Source organism: Struthio camelus, chromosome 1, assembly GCF_040807025.1.
Source record: "Struthio camelus isolate bStrCam1 chromosome 1, bStrCam1.hap1, whole genome shotgun sequence".
NCBI classification, from domain to species: Eukaryota; Metazoa; Chordata; class Aves; order Struthioniformes; family Struthionidae; genus Struthio; species Struthio camelus.
The window spans coordinates 118,804,443-118,822,962 of NC_090942.1; the positions used below are offsets into that span (position 1 = coordinate 118,804,443).

The 18,520-nt window shown below is 38.0% G+C and overlaps 1 protein-coding gene across 5 annotated transcripts in view; it reads right to left on the reverse strand.

The window, feature by feature from the left end:
* Window positions 1-18,490, reverse strand: part of LTN1 (listerin E3 ubiquitin protein ligase 1) — a 41,442-nt gene extending 22,952 nt beyond the window's left edge. For 3 of the 5 annotated variants that reach the window (XR_011135179.1, XR_011135183.1, XR_011135184.1), the window contains exons 1-16: window positions 18,342-18,475; window positions 16,528-16,731; window positions 16,040-16,138; window positions 14,727-14,957; window positions 13,847-13,899; window positions 13,227-13,407; window positions 12,556-12,729; window positions 11,315-11,505; window positions 9,828-9,975; window positions 8,662-9,450; window positions 8,168-8,209; window positions 6,795-6,984; window positions 3,649-3,888; window positions 1,801-1,954; window positions 1,405-1,555; window positions 444-645 (exon numbers count right to left, since the gene is read on the reverse strand). Coding sequence is in view for 2 of the 5 variants with exons in the window: in XM_068911638.1 (XP_068767739.1) it covers window positions 444-645; window positions 1,405-1,555; window positions 1,801-1,954; window positions 3,649-3,888; window positions 6,795-6,984; window positions 8,168-8,209; window positions 8,662-9,450; window positions 9,828-9,975; window positions 11,315-11,505; window positions 12,556-12,729; window positions 13,227-13,407; window positions 13,847-13,899; window positions 14,727-14,957; window positions 16,040-16,138; window positions 16,528-16,731; window positions 18,342-18,383 (3,091 nt within the window). In the remaining 3 variants the exon portion in view is untranslated. Of the gene's footprint in view, window positions 1-443; window positions 646-1,404; window positions 1,556-1,800; window positions 1,955-3,648; window positions 3,889-6,794; window positions 6,985-8,167; window positions 8,210-8,661; window positions 9,451-9,827; window positions 9,976-11,314; window positions 11,506-12,555; window positions 12,730-13,226; window positions 13,408-13,846; window positions 13,900-14,074; window positions 14,144-14,726; window positions 14,958-16,039; window positions 16,139-16,527; window positions 16,732-18,341 lie in introns of those variants that run through there. The other 2 variants (XM_068911638.1, XM_068911656.1) reach the window with 2 other exon arrangements.
* Window positions 18,491-18,520: the final 30 nt, after the last annotated feature.

The following is an 18,520-nucleotide window of genomic DNA, read 5'->3' on the forward strand; positions in this document are numbered from 1 at the left end:
TATAAATAAGTAAGTTCTACCCAGTAGATCTAAGAAAAAATCCTGCCTGAAAATATCTTCGTGTTACGACAAAACTCTCAAGACATTTATTTGATGGCATGGGTATAGTTCCTACTGCCCACTGATGCCAATGCACTGCAAATATTTTGGCAAAGAACAACTTTTAATTCAGCAAAAATTCAAACTCTAAATTCAAAGTTCTGTTGAGACAGCCTGCATGTAACCACAAAAGGACCTAGAAATACAAACATTATACTTACACAGACTTATACTTTTAAAGGCAAACTAAAGCAAAAAAAAAAAAAAAAAAAAAGGTAAAAGATGAAAGGATGATTTGTGATGTTTATATGCCAAACCTTTCCTGTCATTTCTAATTATCAATTCTGGTTAGGTTATAACTATTACACAATCAAATTCCTTTAAGTTTTACCATTATAACTTACTTATATTGTCAATTTTCTTTCTTTCCGCATCATCATTTCCATGGACTATGCCATTTTCCAACATGAACAGCACCATTTTACTTAATAAGGCTGAAGTACACAGATGGCCTGGAAGTTTAGTTGTGCCACAGAGCTTAACATATGATCCCAAACGCTCACAATTCATACTCAGCCTTCCTTCCAAAAGAGGTTTGTGCATCCACTGTAATATGCGCATAAAAAGAGTATGAACAAGTGCTATTTAATGATATGTGGAAGAGTTATAATCCGTTGAAAATTCAGAGTTACTGAAAAATAACCAAGAAAGAGCCGAACCACCACCAAAAACGTAACGGTGAAGATGAGCCATTCCTAATTAAATTCAAATTGTGTCAAATTTCAGCAGTTAAAAAAATTAAATGCAGAGAAGTAATTTGGAACTGCATTGCTGCCTTATAAATAAATATCTATCTTTAGATCTCTAAATATCTTACACCAGATACAAGAAATACTAGAGCTATTGAAGCTTTGGGGTTGGACAGGAAATTATTTCCTTCCTCCTTCTCCACGTATGTCAGCATTTTATTTACAGTCAGCAATTCATATTCTCCAGCAGCTATTGGAGTCTTCTCACAAAACTAATCTTGTAGAAGACTTGACTTAAACGTAAGAACATCCTCACGAGGTATATTCTGTTAGACACTAGATGTCTGAATTATGAAGCAAGTTGTTGGTGTTCCATGCAGAAAAGGACAATATCACAAATTCTGATTTTTCTTCAGTTGTACTTGATGGGGCCACAAATATACAGATCTTCTCTTCCAGCAAGGCAAGTGGCAGAAAAGAACCTCTGGCCAGATGTGTGTATTCAAAATAGGCAATAGTGCTATGTCAAAATAGGCATGTTCGTTACTCTAAAAGCCAAAGCCTTAGGGACAGGTAAGATTAACTACAGCATGACAGTCAATTACCATTTGCATACCTCAGTGGATAGAGACTCATGCAATTTCTCCCATTCAATTTTGTTTGGTGTGACATGCTCAACATAAGCTCCCACAAGATATCCAGACAGTCCTTCAGCTTCCAGAAGCTTAGACAACAAATCACTAACTGCAGAGATCAAAACCTGCAGGCTGAGAAAAGGGCAAAACATTGCAAATAAGTCTAGCACTATCCAGTAAAACCAAGCTGCCTGGTTTTACCCTGATACAATGCTGTACCAAAGGCTTTTAAAGTAGCGCTCTAAGCGACAGTTCTCATCTCTGACAGGCTGAAAAAAACCTGAACAATGAAGATGCTACGTAAATAAATAGCAGCACCGCTTCGGACTGTTTAGGAGAGCAACATATTATGAAATGGACATGTACATCCCAATTACCTTTTGACATCCAAAGAGGAAGACTCAATTTGATTCTTGACCCACAGCGCAGATTTATGCAAAAAGGTGCTCTGTTTCTGCATACTCCGAAGTTGATGCACAAGCGAATTTACACCAGACATCCAAGTGTGCTTTAATTTACATACAAGTAAATCTATTGTAGGGAAAAAATAAAAACAAACAAAAAAAACCCCACACACAAACAGGTAAACTTCCAGGTTACATTTTACAGTGTACAGCAACGATCACAGGTCTAAAACTAAGGTCCTAGAGCAGGAACAGAATCCTCTTTTGTTTATGGTTACATCTAACAGCTATCAAGAGCAGATACACAGGTTTGCTGTTGTACAGTAATTTTAAATAAATTCTGATATACAAGTAGTCTTTTATTTGACAAAAGAGTGAGCTTCCTGTTATCTACTACAATATCTCCATAAGGTCTTTGAAATTCCAAATCTATTTGAAACACTAAACATTCACAACATCAGCACTCTTTTGGAAAGCAACACTGGTTTTCAGGTTAATATTCTTCTGCTTCAATTCTGATGTAATACTGCAACGTTTCCTCTTTTGCATCTATACCAGTAAATATATGTACCCAATGCACTACTCTCAAATTCTGCATTCAAAGAACATAAATCAGCATCTCAGCTGGAAAATGAAACACTGCTGGAGAGAGGAATGGACTCAATTTGCCATAGGAACCTGATCTGATATAATTGGTTTCAGAATAAATACATGCATCTTTACCGCAGTGACTGCACACATTTTTTTCCGATGGAACCTCTGCACGACTGAGAAAACAACAAAACGTTCACTCTTTGTATTCCATAGATCTCAATTAATTTGTTTCTACAACACTTTAGAAAGCGTGGAATAGCACAGTTTCAAAACTACCAGAAGCACAGGGATACTAACATCAATAAAGTCTGAAATCCCGGTCAAGATGCACTAGACCTGATGCTTAGAAGTAACCGCTGGCACTGTAAGTCGTAACACAAATTGTAACGTCAGCTACAGCTACAAGTGCTCAATGCTACATTCTTCAATCTGTCGCACAAAAAAGAAGAATTTAGATTTAATCATCAACTATAAAGAGTTAAGTTGAAGCAAGAGTTTAATTCCCGCACTCCACACGGGGGAAGCTCAGCGCAGGCTGCATAGCAGCACGTGTAGAGTATTTAGTGTCTGTGCGTTTTAGCCAGAGAATTCTAGGAGGCCAAGCAGCCTCTTTTTTTCAAAGATTATGACTTGACCAACTTGGGTGGATTCTCACAGCAATCAAAAAAGGCATATTCAGATAAAGCCATTTCCCCTCTCTGAAATGTTGCATCCCTGATCTAGAACGGGTAAGAGAAGAACTTCTCCACACAAAAAAAGCAAAATCCCACATTTTTAATACGAAAAGTGGCATATCTGGCAAAAAGCGTAAAAGCTGCATATCAGATAAAGCCCACTATACCACTGCCTGGGCTTTATTAAAACCGATAGAGAACAACTAGTCATGAACTGTATGGGTGTTTAGGGAAACTAATACTTTCAAGGCTTGCAGTTTCACAATATGGTTTTCACCTCTTCTTGATTCTAGCGAACTGTCTTCTGTGACCTTCTGGGAGAAGGTAATTAGGAATTCTGCCTCACACAATTATTTTTTTTTTAAATATAATAGATAAAAACTCTACAAAATCAAAAATAGCTCCCTTCAGACTTGTAGGCATTTTCCTCATCCTACTACTCAGCTGATGTTCCACCACAGGACAAATCTTAAGAGATCAATAAAATAACTGAAAAAAATTAAACATCCCAACATCAAACGTGGTCTGGAACACAATTCTTTTTCCACATTACCTGTCAGGTGTGTAGTATCCTGTCTCTGAGCACACAATTGGAAGATGGTAAACAGCAAGTCTTCTGAGGATGGCATGAGTAAGCACCCTTTAACTGAGCTGAAAAAGCTTGAGGCCACATCGCAGATGAAAGACACCGAGGGTTCTGTATTCCCAGCTTCAGAAAGATCCCTAGCTTTAGATAACGCTGCCTGAAGTTTATCGATAATCCTTTCCACAAAAGTCTCACCAATCAAAGATTCTATTGAGGAGGGGAAAAAGAAGGCAGGCTTTGATTATTTGACAAGTGTGATTGCTCAGAGTCACCACGTTTACTTCTGCATACTTGCTTTTTTGAAAAATTCCTGGTATTGAATGCAAAACCAAGGCCAAAGCAGTTTCATTCTATCACAAACCTCAGTTGAATTTCTTATTCAACAGCTATTTAGAATCTTCTAGTCAAAGGTTCACAAAAGCCAAATATCGTTCTCTAAAACAGCTAAATCAGTTTAAATTAAAGGTATATAAACGGAGCAACAGCAGAACGATTGATTTCCTTCAAGTATTTTCCTAATTTCAGTCAATCAACTGTGAGCCAGAGTTTGCATCTAGACCACGGCACCTAACTATCCCAATCAGATACATCTTCCATAAATATGTTTAGTCCCTTTCTGACTGGGCTAAGTCCCATTTATACTCAAATGCCACAGCATCCTGTGACAATGAGCTCTACTATTTATTTATGAACTAACTATATGAAAAAGGGCATCTTTTTCTTTTCTCAGGTTTGCTATGGGAACATCAGTAGACAACCTCTGGCTCTCGTGTTTTCAGAAATAATGAGAAAACTCTTCCTATTTGCTTTCTCGAAACAAATTATGATTGTATAGCTCTTTATCATAACCCCATCCCCAATCACTTCCTTTGCAAGCCTAAAAGTTCTATTCTATATTATTCCCTATACAAATAGAACCTACTGCATTTCTCTTAACTATCCCTGCCATCTTTCTTTGGACATTTTCTAATTCTATTTAATCCTTTTTCAGAAACGTAGAGATGACTTGCGATATTGCACTGACCAAAGCTATAGCCAATAATCAAGATATTGACACATCAGGAGCATAATGATTTTTCATTTGCCCTCACAGAATCACGGAATGGTTGAGGTTGGAAGGGACCTCTGCAGATCATCTAGTCCAACCCCACTGCTCAAGCAGGGTCACCTAGAGCACATTGCCCAGCGTTGCGTCCAGGCAAGTTCTGAATATCTCCAGCGAAGGAGACTCCACAACCTCTCTCGGCAGCCTGCACCAGTGCTCTGTCACCCTCACAGGAAAGTTTTTCCTCCTGTTAGAGGAAATTTCCCGTGTTTCAGTTTGTGCCCGTTGCCTCTTGTCCTGTCACCGGGCACCGTGGAGAAGAGTCTGGCCCCATCCTCTTGACACCCTCCCTTCAGATGCTTGTAGACAGTGATCAGATCTCCTCTCAGTCTTCTCTTCTCCAGGCTGAACAGGCCCAGCTCTCTCAGCCTTTCCTCAGAGGAGAGATCATCTGCTCCCCTAATCATCTTAGTAGCCCTTCACTGGATTGGATTCACTCCAACAGCTCCATGTCTCAATTTTTTTTCCAGCAGTTCCTAATAACCTATATTCCTTCTAATTGTTAAAGAGCAAGCTGCTACTTTCAGGGAACCAACAGAATGACTGAAGATCTCTCTGAGTTGTAAAAGCTCAGAGCCCGTTGTTGAATAAATAGTTACAACTATGGTCTTCCAAGGTACACCTCTTTATATTTACTGTAACTGAATTTCATTTGTAGTTTTACCAACTGATCATTCAGTATTGCATGACACTGCTACAATTCCCTGCAGTTTTAGATCTGACTGCTTCAAATAATCTCTTATCCGAAACAATTATCATCCTTTCATTATTTATCCTTTTTCCCCTTTCATTCCTATCTTCTGATCAGTTATTAACCCATGAAAGGCCCTTCCATTTATTCCATGACAATTTACCTTGAGAAGCTTAGATGAGACATCTCAGCAAAAATTGTTTTTTGTTTTTAAAGTCCATGTACTCCATTTTGGCCTAAATTTTTAAGTTGAGAAGAATCACAGCTCTTGAAAGTGTCTCAGACGTCATTCAACACACATTAAAATTGCGTTATACAGCACTCAGCAAAAAACGAGTGGCTTGAGTGCAATACCTTCAGCTCCAGAGCTAAGCAACTAAGTCACTGGACAATCAGCCTCTGACTCACAAGCAAGTTTGTTGAATTCACCTGGAGTCATGAATAGGCTTTCCTGATACTTCTTTGCATCAAAAGTTCCAAAGTTTCAGTAACAAAAACAGCAATACTGCAGCACCACCCAGGATGCACTGCTTACAAATTCCCATTACAGTCATATTATCGTGTATATCTTTAAAACTTAAAAACAGCACAAACATGCCCAGCATTCAGAAAAATTGAAGTATATATATTACTTCAGGGACCAAAACAAATGCTGAGTTTGACATAATGCAGATAAAAAGCTTACATGCAAAACATCAAGCAAATTCAATTCCAGTAGAGAAGTCTGTATCACAGATGCCACAAAACACAAGGAAAAAAAATGAAACAGGTTGTTATTTAAAACAACAACAACAAATAGAGTAGGCGTATGACGGGGGGGGGGGGGGAAGTGTGTGCGCTCAATATATAAATCTAACTAAAAATGATTCAAAACAATTTTTAACTGCTGTAGCAAGACATTGCCACTGCATACATGGGCCTATAACCATTGATTCTTGATACGTTATTTCAAAGGTAAACTTCAGATGGTATGGTTTAAAAGCTAACAATGTTATTTTATAGCAGCTTAGCTAATAAATCCAACTCTTATTTACATTTTCTTCACGTTTTCCAGATTTACAAATTTGATTGTTTTCCTTAAATACTGACATGCTAACTACACAGACAAGAAAATACGTGATGCCACCACCGCAGGTTTACGTTTATGAAATTAAACCAGATATGCTTAATTGGCTCAGATAAAAATAGGAAAAATAGAAAAAAAAAGATATTACAAATTAAGTACTCTGGAAGATCTCAAGGAGTTCCTCCCAACCCTCTGTAAAGTATAAATGCAGTATCTATACTTTGCAAAGTCCAAAGAATAAACGTGCTTACCATTTTTAACATGCTGTGACAGCACTAAGCTCAGGAGGGTCCACCTTTCTGAAGATGATTCTGATGAGGCCATGACGGGTTTCAAACCCAGATGACATAGATCATCTGCCAGCATTACAAGTCTTTCTCCAAGTGTGTCTCCTTTCAGCCACTCAGACACTAAGGAAAGTTTTGTTGTGCTTGAGCACGCCTGAATCACAAGAAAATAGTTCTAGTAGCCTTCTGAGGTTATTAACTTTTATTTTTACCTAAACGTAAGATTAGTATTTGGTCCTTAGAAATAAATAATATTTCAAGTCTACACAGGCAGGGTAAGACTCATACCTGTCACAAACAGTAAGTCTGCAAGGACATATGTCCGCAATAATCCCCCCAATTTTCTCTTTGGGCAGAGAAGAGATAGCAACTTACTATGGCTACATCAGACCTCAGGGTGAAATGATTCACTTCAAAGAATGCTCTTATTTTTTCTTTTCTCTAACTATAGAGCCCAGAGAATAACTAACTCAAAGTTAGAAAACTAACTTTCAGATGACCAAGTTAGGAGAAATAAAATCTATTTACAGTATCTGAACGTCTGTAAAAACAAATAGCAGGTCACAAATCAAAAAAAAAAGTTTGGTGACAAGCCATTATAAGTAACAAAATCATAAAGACTGAGGATTCATAAAGTATACAACATCTGTGAGGAAAGATGCTGTGGTTGACACAATGGATTATAAATCAAGTGCTATGAATTCTTATTCAAAAATTGTAACACACTTCATATTTCTTTCCAGGCAATCACTTACCTGTCAGTCCCTCAGTTTCACATGTGCAAAAATGGGATACTATGTTTTCCTCGTAAGCGTGATGCGAGGGTGATGGTACAAATAATCCTTTAAAGTGTTCTGAATAGACTCCTAATCCACCAGTGTTTTAGGGGCTTCTATAAACCACGTTTCAGCTTACATATCAATTTTTAAAGCAAACGTGCACAGAGTTAATCAGTGGAGAGTGATGGCACAAATGTAGATGATTAACCTAAAATCACTGGTCTAAAACCAAACTCCATTCTCTCTAGCTTAGATGAGTAGAAATGAATCAGGAATCCCTCTAGCTCAGAGGAAAAAGAAATAAATTACCAAAAATAGAAGGGATAAAGATAAATGGTTGGTTTTTTTCAATATTGTCATTTCACATGTAAGACAGTTCCTACATCTAAATGGGGTTAAAAACAAACGGCACTCAAACTATTACTACAAGATTTTCAAAGTATGGAAATTAGCATTATTTAAGAAAAAGTCAGCCTTGAGAATTACATGCGCTAGGGTAAAACCAGGGAAATATTCAAAACTACAAAAAACAAGAACAAGAACAGTTGGAGAAGGTACCTTTTGAATTATCTGGAGAAGAATAATCCATTTCACATCCATCTGGAAGGAAAACAAAATCCCACAAAGTTGATCAGAAATTCTTTGATGAATTGGAAGTATTTAATACCATTTTAACTGTTTGTTTAACAACTTTAATTTCTGCAGGGAAGAAGCAGAAGTTGCTAAGTTTCAATAACCAAGCTACAGTTACTTTTATTACATCACAGTCTTTGCCTCCCAAGTCTCCTCTCTTCTTGAGGAGAAAGGTCACCCGTGGCTAGTATCAGCAGTTCTCTGCTATTTTATGATTTATGCCATATAAGAAGGGACATATATTGATGTCATAATCCTTTACTGGAATAGTCTAATGTCAACATTTTCTCATTCTACCTTCTTTATGCTGAAGTTCATGCAGAACATCTTCCACAACCCCAAAATAAAAACTAACAATCACAGCCCACAAAAAAGCCAGTCACTCTGATAAGTTAACCTATCAGCAAAATGAGTCATACCTTTGTTATATCATCAAGAATGATTTTCCTTTCATCGCTACTGTTACAACAATTAAGCACACTGTACAGAATGTCAACAAGAAAATGGGTGTCTTTCCTCCAGTCTTCTTTCAGCCAAGTTATTAAATTCAGATGCAGAAATTGTACAGATGGATTTTCATGATGAGCTTTCATCTTTTCTTGGGATTTAGCATGAGCACAACTTGCATCATTTCCCTGCTCTAAGAGTACTTGAAAAACTCTTTTTGAAGAGAAAGAGTTGAGCAGGGCAGAGAGGAATTTCAAATGCTGTTCTGACTTCTGTTCATTGACATACACAATACTTAGTTCAGCAAGACTGCAGACTAAATTTTCTAAAGGTTCCTTCCTTAAAGGCGAATTATGTTGTTGTTCAGTCTGTATTTCGGAGTCACTATTATTTTTCACTTCTGAGAGTTTTCCATTCTCTGTGTTCCTTTCAGATTCATCCTCATCTGTAAATCTGATTTTTAGAGATTTCCTATTGTTTGCTTTTGTAGCACTCTTTGGATTCTGGAGAATTTCTAGCATACCAGATACAGCAAGCAATGATTTCTCATCAGCGTTCAAAGTATCCACATGAAGCACACACATTTTTAAAAGGCAGTCCCAAAAATTTGCTAACAGTTTCTGGAAAACTTCATCTGTGCCATCATCACTGGAGAGTTCTGCTTTAGCTTCCCAAGAGCTCAGCGTTTCTGCTATTTGATAAAACAATGGTCCATTTTGTAACCTGGGTTCCTTAAGTACAGCATCGGTAAGAGGAATTAGCTATAAAGACAAGAAATAATTAAAGAACATAGACCCAAATAGATAACCTATCTATTCTTTTGTCATCCCAGGAAATTCTGTGATTTTGAAAAGCATCTGGAAGCAATTCCAAACAACTCAGGACTTTTCACACTTGTACATGTAATAAAAATATGAGAAAGAGGTACAAGATGCTCTTTTTTATGCATTTAATTTAAACTTCACACTGTAAAGGCTGATTTTATAGCACGGAAAAATTTGAGTAACTTCACTAACATACTTTTTTTTATAATATCTAATGAGACTTTCAATAGATGAACAAATTGTCAAAGAAACTTAGTCTTCTTTAACTTCGAATTATTAAATATACAGCAACACAAACTGTTTCTAGTCAATACCTGGTCATCTATAAGCATTCGATGAATTTGTCTTTGTTCATCATCTTCATCTACTTTCTGTAGCATGACAAAGCGCAGACACTCCATAAACGCAGTTATAATCGCTGAACTTTCTGAATGGCTACTCATTGCTCGCTCACTTGACAACCTATTGAAAGGCAACATGAGGAAAACAAACCAATCATTTATGCTGCCGAGAAACCCAGTTACAATGCTTGCACGTAACCCTGCAGATGTTGCTTTTACCAGGAAAGCACTACGAGACATCAGATTGAAACAAATTCAATAGGACTTGTTCAAGACTTTAATAAACAAATACAGGTACTGAGTATGACTTATATTAAAATAACTTTTTCATCAACTTTTAGGATTTATAGATATCTGTATAAACACAGAAAATACATATCCAGGCAAGTACACTGACTGCTCTTTCACCTCTTTGTCAATCTCCTCTGCAATATTCTATACGCACAAGAGAGGTTTGAAAGTGCCACTACGTTATGCCTGCGCCACATGAACGAAACTGCAGACAGATGGGAACCAAGCATTACAAAAATAAAAGGAGAAAAACAGATTGTTTCACCATAACCAGTTTGAGTCAAAGTAAGAGATTTTTTCTGTGTGTGGTCTAATTTTCATTAAATTACCATGCAGATATTATGAAAATTTTACTACTTGTAATTAAATTTAACGTGCTCTTCAAAAAATCAGTCCTTACATAGCTCTTGTTTCCAAGAACTCTACTAATGACCGTGCCAACATCAATCAAGAATTGATTTTAAATAAGCTATATTTTAGTCATTAAATAATTTATATACGTTTTTGAGTACATAACGCACATAAATGTGTTTGTTCCTTTTGAGAGAAAGTTAGCTTTGAAGTATTTTAAAAGTAAAGCAAAAATAAAGTTCAAATCCTTTAAAAAAATCAATTAGAGAACCGAGAATGAGAATTATCATGCTCCTGCATACATTAAATTTCACAACTAAAATGCTAATCTTCAATAAGCTCTGTAATAATTATGCACTGCTGAGAAGAGTCTGGTATCTTCAAAGTTATTTTTAACACTAAATTCATTTCCCATTTTAAAACTTACCATGGAATAAACATGAAGTTTGACAGAAAAAATAAGAATGTTTTAGATAAGAAAGATACAAAATCGAAAAGAAGGTTAAAGGTCTAAGAAGACAGTGACAGCTGCAAAGGATTGACTCTAGCTTTGAGCATTTTAAAGTATTTAAAAGAATTCTGGAAACATTAATTTTCAGATATTTTAGTGGAGATAGTCTTTCCCCAAAATAAACAATCGATGCACATTTAAATAATCTCCAGCCAAAGGATATGCAACTACCTATTTTAAAATGCTTAAAAACAAAACAAAACAGTATTTCCTATTGTTTTTAAGGAAAAGAGAAAAATGGAAGTCCTACTTCAAAATGTAAATGAGAGAGATTTCCAAAAAAAATTTAAAAAATTGTGATTCATACCCTTGAATTATAGAGCTGAAAAAAGTTCTGAAATAGTCCAGCTTTGGTTCTGCAACACCAGGTGGTACCTTGCTAATAAACGGCAAGAGATTCGGGTATATGACAGTAGCTAATCCTCGTCCACCTTCTCGAAGCACTGTCCACAGCTTTGGTAGAACTCCTTTTCTGGCATTTACATGACTCCAACAGTCCTTCAGAAAGAAACAGTTATTCTGAATTACATTAGACTCTGCTGCCTTGGAAGAACTTAGCCAGTCCTTCAAGCTACCTCCCCACACTGTAACCGAAGCAAATTGAGTTGCCAGTGTTTTCAAAAAATCACTGTCTCCCTATTTCAGTTCATGAATTCTAAGAATTTAATGTGATAAAACCATTTCAATATTGTTTAAGGACAACGCAGTTTCCTTGTTAGCCTACCTCAGTTAAAGGTTTCTCCTTAATGATCCGGCATTTAAGGATGCTTCATAAAAATGAGGGTGACACTTGGTGCCGTATTTAATCCTCAACTCTTTTTCTACCGAGAATATACAACGATTTCTAAATCCTAACTGTACAAGCCTTACAAACTTAAACTCACTGCAAAAGGTTGATATTCGCAAAATATCTAAGCACTTTTTTCCCCTTGAACATTTTTGACACCTGATTTATCATGGTTCCAGGTATCTACAGTTGTAACAAATGCCATAAACAAAAAACTAATTGTTTTTTTCATGAAGTGTTACACTTTATACCAGCAACTGCAAAATATACCTGCAACATTAAACTCTGAATCCATCCCAGTGTATGGAAGCACTGCTTGGCCTGCTACTAAATTCAGTGAAGCTGGTATTCACTTTGAAAACAAAAATGGTTATCAGGCTAAGCATTAAGTTAGAAGGAGAAACAAGCAAACCAAAAATGCACTGAAAGCCATTTTTGTAACTTTTTTTTAACCAAAAAAAAGGTTTTAAATATTATTTTACTTCTTAGTAACTATTTTTAATCCAAGGCATTCAGATTAAATTAATCAGACAAAACCACCCTGATTTTCAGAGACAGAGGATACAGGATGTTTGAAAATTAAAATGAGTACCCCAAGGAAGAAGAAGGGGTGTGCACCATTGCAAAGTTCACGTTGTTAATTATAACGACAAACCAGTCAAACTCTTCATCCTAATTCTACACGAAGAACACTGGCATTCTGTAAGGAATTAAGTGCGACATTTAAATAAAACATCTGCCTTTTATATTTCCCACGTTACCTCAATTGTGGCAAGAGTATAAAGTGCAGCTTCCCAAAGAGCTGGGCACACCACTGCATCACTGTCATCGAGGCTAAGAAGAACAGCAGGACAAACTCTTGGCGCTTCAGCTTTCACCAGCTCAGGCAGATACTGGCAAAAAGCAGAAGCCAGCTCAAAGAAAGCTGAGCGAACCTGATGAGAGCCACAGAAAAATAAAAATTTTAGGTAGATGACAATACTTTTTCACTGTCTGTAGTTTTATTATGTTTCGAAGTCACACAAACTTGCAATATGCACTCACAGTAGCACTGTTGGCAGCTACTTCTCGGCAGAGAAAAGGCCAACAAAATACTTCAAATCATGAAACCTGAACGTGCAGTAAAATGACAATTTGTTTCTTTCACATGTATTTGAAACAACTCCAAATTAACAAGTAGAAGATCATGGTGGCATCAAAACAGTCAATTAGCCTATTAGGAATACTTTAGAGTAATACTGTCTATAATCCTAGCTATTTAAGGCCTAGAAATTTGAAGACTACTTCAAACAATTCAGCAAAGCACACAAGCTCATTCTTTCTCATAGAATACAAGAAATGTAGCGTTTCCTCAGATTCAGCATCTTATCTTTAACTAAAACACACCAAAATAGAGAACTAAAAAAAAAAAATAATAATAATAATAATTTACCTGTGGTATGTTGTGTTTACCATATTTCCAAAACTTATTTTGAGACAGAAGTGACATTAACTTTTCCTCTAGTGAATGCACCTCTTTTTCTGGTAACATGCTAAGCAGCTTCTTTAAAGCTAACAAGGAACAGGTCAGAATCCGGAAAAATTTAGCTTCTCTTTCTTCCTCTGGTACAGTTCTTAGAAAAACAAAACAAAACAAAACGAAAATTAACTGTGAATTCATCAGTGGACTTCTAAAGCTCTTTAAACTATCTTCAACTCTTTTGTCTTTTTTTTTTTTTTTTGGATTTCAAATGGTAGCAATATAGATACATAAACATTTCATAGCTTCTAATACAACTATATTACGTTATAAAAGTTAGAAATAGTTTGGAGTCATCTTGTCTTCCAAGTATGAATGCTACATCTAAAAAAGCTGAAATGAGCTAGGCAACTGATAACATTATTAATAGCAATTTCAGATACTTGTACTTAAGTCCCAAAGAAAGTTGGGATCCGGACTCTTAAATGACTATTCTCCCCCTTGGAGCAACTAAATCCACTGTGTCCTGAGACAAGAGAACACCCAATACAGACCAAGACTTAAACGATATACTTTAAAGCAGGCCAACATACTGTGGGTCACTGAGTGTATCGGCTGTTTCTTTCAAAAGATTATCTTGAAGTACCTAAGCCAAAAAAAAAAAAAAAAAAAAAAGAGAGAGTGAGAAGAGAGAACGAATTTACTATTTATAAGTTAATCATACAGTCTACGCATTATTCAGAAACATCTTTGCACCTCAGTCAAGTCATTACTGAGCACATTTGAAATAAGCTAACAAGCAAGAACAGAATTGAACTGACCCATGTTAAACATAGTGGTGGTACTGTTCTAACTCAGACTTTACCAGACTTCATAAGCTGCAGTCCTGTGCTGACATGCTTCTGATAAAAAGACGATGAGCTGAGACAAAACAGAACAGTTATGTTTCCATGCGATGGGACATCAACGCAGACTTTCACCTTCCAAAATTCAGACAATTAGGTTCCATACACGATGGCAGAAGAACATGAACCTTGGTCAGCACACATCTCAGAGGCTTTCTGAAACAGTGCTCAGCATTCTTTAATCCTCTATCACTGCAGCTAAACCATATCAGCACCATTACTCCAACCATACCAGCATCATTACTCCATCTGTGCGCAACAACATCTGATGACTGAGCATCGTTACATCAAAATGCATACAAGAATATTTCCTTCATATTCATTCCTATAGTTGTACGGTTCCAGTCAGTATAACTGCATGTAAAAAATAAAGAGGAGGTATATTTGTCTCAGTCTTCTCTTGACCTTAGTAGCAGCAAAGTTTCAGGCAAGGAAAAACAAAAAAAAAAATCTTCTTGAAGTTGAACTATTAGGAAAGGGATGGGGACAGAATGAATCTTTAAACGTGTATTAAAAGGTGACGTATACTCACACAAAGCCTTATAAAACTACTACGGTATAAACTCACATTAAGAATTTCATCTTCACAGAACGCTAAAGCTTCAGGTTGCTTGGTTGAAGGAAAAGCTTTTTCAAAAGCTACTTTTGCTGCAGAAGCGGCAGGGGAGTAAGTGTCACACTGAGCAATCAGCCAGTATCCCATGATACTTTTTAAGTAAGGAGCCAAGTGTTTCTTTACTTTAAGAATCAGTTGCTCAAAAGATTGCTGAGTTGCTTCTCTAACACGGCGATCGTGATCCTGTTTAAAAAAAAAAGGTTTTATTGTTTTAAGAAGTGTATTTTTTGATGCCAAGTACTTCAAAGCAAAAATTCTTCTAGTATAATCTTATGTCCCAATTTCTTCCACCTAAGAGAGAGCTTTTCTCTTTAGGGCAGGCATTTTTGCAATGAATTAGGCTATGCAGATTTGAAAATACGCAGAAAAATAAAAACAAGTCTTTTTCAGTGGCATCCCCAGATACAGGGGAGGGTCCTAAACTAGCACCAGCATACTCCAGATGTGTTGTACATCCAAAATTGTAACCCTTTCCCAATACCCCTAACTACAATTGTTATGTCCATTTTATACAAACATTGAAAAGACAGGAGAAAAGAGAGAAAGGGAGAGAGGTAGCCTTCAGGTAAGACATTTTTTGCATTAAGATATCCAGAAGCCCACACAAATCGTGCATTATTTATTTGCAACTTTCAATTATTTGTGTACAAATTTACAGCGTCATGACTTTCTGCGCTCCTGGCTCCTAAAAAATGTTTTGGGAATTGCTCTAATGGATCAGAATAGTGATTCATTTTGTCCAATATCCTGTTTTCAGCAGTAGCCTGTTGAGACACTTTGGGTATGTGTTAAAATACTGTATCAGAATACTATGGATTAGCTGGCTACATATGCTTTTTTTTTTTTTTTTTAAATAGTCAGGCTGGTCCGTTATTAGTCCTAGTTCAAGAAGACTTATAGTTATCTTGACTAAACAGCACATTCTCTTTTTCTCTTCTGCTCTCTACAGTAAAAAGGAAAAAAAAAAAAAAAGAGAGAGAGATTTATTCTGTTGAAGGAGTTCTATCGTCCTTTTAACAGAGTTCCAACAAACAGCTATCCCCATCCCAAAAATACAGCTCAGGCCATCAACAATTGAGGGTTTTACCCACGGCAAATACTGAAATATATCAACCACAAGGAACACTATCTTCTGTCAACATAATCCTAGAACGAGCCAGGAAATTCAAAAAAAACACAGAGTTAAATATATCAATATGACTGCCTTAACAATTTTCACAGAGAGTATCCAGAGAAGCTTTGAACTTAGACATTTTAATACTTACTAGTGATATTTTACAATAAATTCTTGGCCAGTAAGGAAGAACACCTTTAACAACTTCTGCTTCTCTTTCCTTGCACATCATCCCAAACTCTTGCATAGCCTAAAACCAAAAAACAACAACATAGTTAAGAAACATCAGGTAGATACTTTCTTTAACTTACCATCTGCTACTAGATCCTGTAATTCTCATTTTCAACAAATGAATTCATTGCTTCCAGGTGAGCAAGAAGCAACACATGATTTGAGATATTTTTATGAACACCTTGCCTGAGGGAACTTTTTAGAAGTCCTCCAAGATACCCTCTGGATTGCATACATCCAAACGTAGTTTACGTGACATGTAAAAGAGTACGGGGAAAAAACGATGGTATGGTCTCGGAAATTTATGGAAATGAACTGGCTACCTTGGCAGATTCCTCTCTCACCCTTAAGAAAAGGGTACTGCTCTTCCCATAAAAAAATTCTGCAGGGGATAAAGGATAAACATACTTTTAATTTTGTTATGATATCCCTTTTAGAGAGTTTTCGCAACACCATTCGAAAATCAGCATCCACAAGGCTGTCTATTTCCTCAGCCCCTTGAACTGCAGGAACGTATCCTAGATCACTCTGAGAGGTTCCAAAGCCAATAAAGCCAGGCACCGTTCCACGTTCTTTGGCAAGGAGCTCCGCAGCTCGGCCACTGCTAGAAGGCTGAGTGAAAAACAGAGACAGTAGTCAGTTATCTATTTTGGTCACTTTAAACTATTTTATTTCTGATCAAAATGATCTTATAAACCTTTTTCATGCATCATGCATTTGAAAAAAATGAATTTATTTATCCTGTATAATTAACATTCTATTTAAAACAAAACCTCACAAAAAAGGCCACCCACACTTTAAACATGGAAGTTTGACCTGAAAATTTTTTTTTTAGAATTAGCATTCCATTTTCTCATAATGATTTCAATCCATGAACACTTATGGAAAACAACGTTATTCTTATGTACGTATGAAAGAGTATAGTAAGGACATACTTCTGTACGTGAAGTTTATTAAGAAACCATTTACCCTCCTTCAATACTTTTCTTCCTTCTAGTTCTTTTCGTGTCATTACACACAAACCGATAGAGCTTCCAAGGAATGCTCTTAACGTTGGGAGGGGGATCAGAAAACCCATCACACAAAAAGCTGCTACCGGCAACAGTTAGGGGGCCCCCAAAGGATACAGAAGAACGGAGTAAGACAGTACATATTTAACATAACGTAACACTATCCCACTTGTATTAATTAAAGTAAGCGTTTTGGAGCTCAGCATCTCACGCAGCTTTCCCAGTTAAGTCAACAGTGTGCTCACTGCATCAGTGGCTTCACGTTTATTTCAAGCACGCTCCTTAAAAGAGGATGTCCCAAAACTGGCTGATGCTTCTAGGTTCTCTGTAATATTTCATAGCTTCTAAATACTTCAAAAAATTCAGAAGAGTACAACGAACTTTAGCAAATTATTACTACTAACAAAAAAAAAAAAAATCCACAGAACTGCAACTGTCACTAGGAATGAAAGGTAAGTAAGCCAGAATTTATGTGACTACTATATTTATGAACTGACTAGTTTTCGTGCCTATGAAACCTTAACCATATGGACATGTTTCTTTGTGCTCCCTAGTCATCTCTACATATATGAGAGGAAAAAGATTTGTGAGACCGAAACAAATTAAAGCCATGCTTCACAGGCAGTTCTCCCATACTGAGAGCGTGCCACATACGACAGACGCCACACCACTCGGAAGGCATACAAGACAGAAGCACCACAAGAGGCGTACTGTAAGCCTAGCGACAGAAAAATCACCCTAACTGTAGTTACACCAGCCCAGTTAAACCTGCACCCCCCCAGCTCCGTGGAAAGCTTGTACAAGCATCGCTGGAAGTGAAGCTGCCATCTCCTTTTTATTCGGAGCACAGGCCCAGGCCCAGCTGCGAGCATCCACCCGAAGCCTGACAACCACCCTCGCTCTAATCACCAGGCAGCCGAAAGAGGGCCAGGGCCCCCCCTCCCCCGGGCAGGGGGCGCGCAGGGCCGACGGAGCCGTCGGCGCGGTGGTGATTGGGGGAGGGGGGGGCTCAACCTCCGCGCCGACGTGGGAGGCCGCAGCGCCGGGGCCCCCGGCTGCCCCTCACGGCCCGGCCGGCACCGCGCCCGCACGCCCGTTGCGCAGCTCAGGGCGGGGCCCGCCGGTACCGGCCGGGGCAGAGGGCAAGGGGCCCTGCCCCCGCCGAGCCTAACGGCGGCGCACGGCCGCTCCGCAGCCGGGGCGCGCGCTCACCCGCACGTTGCCCTTGGTCCGCTGCTTGTTCTTGCCGCCCATGATGGCGGCGGCGGGGCCCAGCAGCGCCTCGACAGCCGCTCGCTCACCCGCGGCCGGAGCACGAGAGCGCGGCACTTCCGGGCGGGGGGGGCGGGGGGGGAACCCTGCGTCACAGCGAAGGGGGCGGGGCGCGGCGC